Source organism: Nicotiana tabacum, chromosome 2 (assembly GCF_000715075.1).
Source record: "Nicotiana tabacum cultivar K326 chromosome 2, ASM71507v2, whole genome shotgun sequence".
Classification (NCBI taxonomy): domain Eukaryota; kingdom Viridiplantae; phylum Streptophyta; class Magnoliopsida; order Solanales; family Solanaceae; genus Nicotiana; species Nicotiana tabacum.
In genome coordinates this window covers 20,964,987-20,970,082 of record NC_134081.1, presented here as the reverse complement: position 1 = coordinate 20,970,082, position 5,096 = coordinate 20,964,987, and the positions used below count along the sequence as shown (strand labels likewise).

The 5,096-nt window shown below is 36.4% G+C and overlaps 1 protein-coding gene across 1 annotated transcript; it reads right to left on the bottom strand.

The window, feature by feature from the left end:
• Positions 1-1,553: 1,553 nt before the first annotated feature.
• LOC107784384 (putative receptor protein kinase ZmPK1) lies at positions 1,554-4,267 on the bottom strand. Its single transcript, XM_016605516.2, has one exon. The coding sequence runs from the start codon at positions 4,080-4,082 to the stop codon at positions 1,668-1,670; it is 2,415 nt and encodes an 804-aa protein (XP_016461002.1). The 5' UTR covers positions 4,083-4,267; the 3' UTR covers positions 1,554-1,667.
• Between the last annotated feature and the right edge of the window lie 829 nt (positions 4,268-5,096).

Genomic DNA, 5,096 nt, shown 5'->3' with positions numbered 1-5,096 from the left:
TCCGATAAAATCCAACCATCTTTTAACCCAACCCCTAATTCCTTGTCACTATCCAAAATCCAACTAGTCGTGGTGACACCTAACTCAACCCGCTAGGTAAGCCAATTAACAACTATCCAATTTAATGAGATTTTTTTAAAGACAAATAAATGATAAAATAACTTATTAAATCTCCGTGGGAAATGTATTAAGGTTCAGTTATTTTATCATTTAATTGTCTTAAAAAAATTCTCATTAAATTAGATAGTTGTTAGTTGGCTTACCTAGCGGGTTAGGTTAGGTACCATCACGACTAGTTGGATTTTGGGTCGTGACAAGGAATTAGGAGTTAGGTTAAAAGATGGTTAGATTTTATCGGATTGGGCATGGTTAATTATACATAATCAGGGTTAAACGAAATGTAGGGTCAAGTAAAGAAGAACCAATAATATAGAGACACATGGCAAATGTGGGGTCGAAAAATTAATTCTTATTACGGAAAAACCAGAAAATAAAACTGTTAGTAGACAATGGCATAAATAGGCCAAAAGTATAACGTCAGTGACATGCATATGCCAAAATTATAATATTAGTGGCATGAATAGGCCAACCTTTTAACGGATGGCATGGATATGCCATTGCTGTTAGTTGAGTGACATTTTTAGGCCTTTTCCGTATTTGAATAATATTTAGCAGATAGAAAATGACTTGTCTCTAAGTTTAGCTGGACTTTTCAGCTACATAAAGAAAGAAAAGGTGCAGAAAAAAGATGAAGAATGCAGGGGAAGGGTTATGAAAGAGCATTTTGGTTTGTGATCAGCTAAAAGATATTAGTTAGAATATCATCATTAGCTGGTTAGTTAAGCAACTAGTCATAATAAAGACACTAAATTATAGTACTCAATGTTGCAGAAGAATGAAACTTGGGACATCAATAATTTAGTATGTTCACGTGAGACTTCAGCAAGAATGAGAACCTTGGAGCAACGGTAAAGTTGTCTCCGTGTGACCTATAGGTCACGGGTTCGAGCCGTGAAAGCAGTCACTAATGTTTGCATTAGGTTAGGCTGTCTACATTACACCCCTTGCGGTTGGCCCTTCCCGGACCCTGCGTGAACGCGGGATGCCTTGTGCACCGGGCATCAACAAGATACTGTGCTATTGTCTGAAAATTTTAAATGAAGAATGTGATTTTTTTTCTTCACCTCATTAGAAGGATTCAAATCACTCTATGATTCCGGTATGTCAACAACAATAACAACAACAAACCCAGTATGCAGGTATAGAGACTGTTTCCTTCCAGTATGTGAAGTATGAAAAAATCAAAACCACCGCACCTGCACTTGTGTTGTAGTACTTGTTTTTACTGCTTCTATATGTATGCTTGAGTCATTTAGTTAATAATTTTGCAATTTCCATGCTATCTTGGGTCAGAATTAGCTACAGATGAAAGATTACCATACAGAATTTGCCTATATGATCAAGATTGCAGAAGCTAACGAGCCGAGATAACAGAAGGTAACAAGAAAATATCAGTGATAGTAAAAGATGAGGAACAAAATAGTTGATTCAGATAGGACGGGGAAAGAATGCTATTGTCAATTTCATTTCCAAATTCCAAGCTCTCTTTACATTTAGAAAATGGATAATCCATGTTTATTCTGCTTGGGAGTTACAAGTCTCACATACTATGTTAGAATTGTTGTTTCATCTTCACATTCCAGTAGTGTTTGGACCACTGAAGCCATTTTAGGCCTTTTATTTCTGTCTTGCTCCACACAAGAAAGGCCTATTTCTATCAGTGTCACAGCCTGGTTCTTGCTAAAATTCCCCTCTAATCTTGGATCCACTATTTTCTCCACCCAAGAGTCTTCTCCACTTTGAATCTTCCTCTTCACCATCCTCACAAATTTTCTAAGCTGCGATTCGTGCTCGTGATCACATTCACCATCATCCACCACCCAACTTGACAGCCTACTTCCCTTAACCATCTCAAGTATTACAATCCCAAAGGCGTAAACGTCAACTTTTGCTGTGATAGGTTGGTTCAAAGCCCATTCTGGAGCCATGTAGCCTTTAGTTCCGCGAATTTTTGTGAAGTCTGAACCAGGGCCGCCTCTTTGGGAGAGCTTTGCCAATCCAAAATCAGCAATCTTGGGCTCGAGTTCACCATCGAGAAGTATATTTTCAGGCTTCACATCACAATGAATCACCCATTCAAGGCATTCATGATGAAGGTATGCAAGACCTTTCGCTGTCCCTAATGCCACTGCAAACCTTTGTTTCCACCCAAGAATATCCGACTTGAAAAGATGCCTGTCGAGTGATGAGTTCTCGACGTATTCATAGACCAAAAGCTGATGTCTCCCTTCAGAACAAAATCCCCACATCCTGACCAAATTCATGTGGTTGATTCTTCCTATGGTTGTCATCTCCGCCCAAAATTCTTCTTGAAACTCATTTGCAAGTCTCTTGACTGCTACCGCTCTTCCATCTGCTAAAACTCCTTTGTAAACAGCCCCTGAACCTCCTCTTCCTAGCTCAATTTTGAAGTTTTTTGTCGCTTTCTTAAGTTCAGTATAAGTGAACCTCCTAAACTGAGTTGATGACACCATTTTATATCCTTCCTCAATGGAAGCAGGAATCCCGTGTTTGCTAAACAACGCCCACCAGCCTAACACGACGAATAGAATCTCTATTCCTCCAAGGGTGAAAGAGAACAAGTAAAGATAAATCCACTTCACCTTCTTAAAATCCAATTCATACATAGAAGGAAAACCAAAAAGAACATTTTCTGGACTTGATCCACATTTTGCATCAGTACTTTCAAGATTCAAAAGACCTGATTCCGATCCACTTAAATTCATAGGTACTTTAAGGAATGCAGTACCAGGAAAACCAGGAGACCTATAGCCATTGAAAAGCATGCCTTTAGTGAAGCATGTTCCCTCACCATTTCGCCTGTAGACAAATGCCCGGCAACGTGGATCATCCAAGCACAATGTCCTACAAGATTCCAGTGACATAGAACTAGTGAAGTTAAGATCAAAACCCCAGTAATCAACATTAGGAATCTCCACAAACTTCACATGTTCGCGACTCAAACTTCTTTGACTGAATCTTGGTCTGCAACCTCTACTCCAATCACTTGCATTAACCATCTGATATCCAGGAGGACATGTACATTTAGGTTCTGGTGCATAACTACAAATTGAATATCTCCCACATATTCCATGTACAATACAAGGCTGTGCAATAGCTTGCCAAGAAATCTTCCATAATCCCGTCGAGTTATCCAAGCTATAGATTCTCAAATTCCCATCAATATCTATACTCATCCTTCTTAATATCCCAAACCCCATATCAGAAACATTAAATTGTAGCCTATCACTTGAGAAAAATCTACCCATTTGATCAAAATAGGCAAATCTACTACTATTTTGACTAGTTCTACCATTCCAATACACACCCCTATCAGGATTAGGCCAATATATGCTTGAAACTTGAGGGCCATCATATATCATTCTCAAAACATTATCACTATCAAAATACAAACTAAAATAGCCAGGTGACAAACTACCTTTCCTTAAAGGAGGTACTAACCTATGATTCTTGGTAAAAAATTGGTGAGGTAATAAAGTATCAGTAGGTAAATCAAAGCTTTGCCACAGAATTTTACCTTGTGGATTTTTCAAGACTAAGTTACCTGTTTCAAGAAGTTCTGCTTTTTCAATATCAAATGATGTTGTGTTTGTTTGCCAAACAATTGTGTCATCAACATCTGTTAACACTAAAGCTCCATTTTTTCTTAGTGTTAACTTTGAGCCTTGTCTATTTACAGGCCTGTCTTGTTTGGCATTCCAGACAACAGTTTTGTCCCTTGAATTTGTGAACCAAATGCCAAAGTAATAAGCATTGGTATTGCCAATGGTAAAAAATCCACCAGTGAATGTGTTTTGTGGGGAAGTAATGAAATCTAAATCATCTTTAACTGAAAAAGAATTTCCTCTAAACAGAATTCTTGATGTTGTCAAAGGGAAGGAGAATATAAGAAATGAGAGAACTAAAAAAGGAAAAAGGGAGCAAAGTTTCAAACTTTTCATAGCTAGAAGAATTTGGATAAGGAATTTGATATCATAAATGTGAAAAGCAGATGAAGGGAAAAGAAGTAATGGGTTGCTTTATTTGTACAGTTCATTTGCAGGTTCAGAGTCATAGGTCAAACACCCTAGTTGGTTCAAATTGGAAAGACCAAGGTAAAGTCTGAACACTATAATTCAATGCAAATGGGAATTTAATAATGAAAATGATTTGGTTCGGGAAATAAATAAAGAAACAGCCCGGTTGGTTCAAATTGGAAAGGCTAAAGATAAAGTTTAATACTACTTACTACTATATAATTTAATGCAAGTAGGAATATAAGAATGACAGAGATTTGAATTTGGGATTGTTGGTTGACACTTGATTTGAGGCGGCTAAGGAGATAGTATTAATCATATTTATGGAATTGATTATTCCAGGGAATAATTAAAAATTTCAGAAAGCAAGAAGCACCCGCGTGTGGCCTTGTTAAATTCTCCCTGTTATACTTTGCAAATGTGCAGCTGATTATTACACCAAATATTTTTTAATGAAAATTATAAAAACAAGAAAAATGATGACATCCGTGGACCCATTTGTGAATTATTTGCATTAAAAATATAACAAATTTAGTAGGCGTGTGGACATAATGATTTTTGAAAAAAAAAAGTAGTATTTAAAATAAGTTAAAAATAATATTTAAAATTTAAAATTATATTTGGACGTGTATTTCACTTGAAAAAATATTGATATTTTGTGAGTGGGGAAAAAAAATTCCCATAAAACTTGAAAAAGTGGTCAAATCACTTTCTGGTTTTTCAAAAAACTCATTTTTGAAAAATCTCTAAAAACTTACAAATTTTCATGGACAAATGCATTTTAAAAGAAAATTGGAAAAAAATTCTATGGACATAAACGTATGACACACGGTGGGGACGACTAGGATTGGAATAATTGAGAGAGATAGTTGCATTTGCTTTCCTAAGAGACAATCCATTGACTCAAAGACCAAAATTAGATCTTAATATCACAGTTGA

Coding starts and splice junctions, on each gene's coding strand:
- LOC107784384 (XM_016605516.2), bottom strand. CDS start 4,082: ATGAAAAGTTTGAAACTTTGCTCCCTTTTTCCTTTTTTAGTTCTCTCA.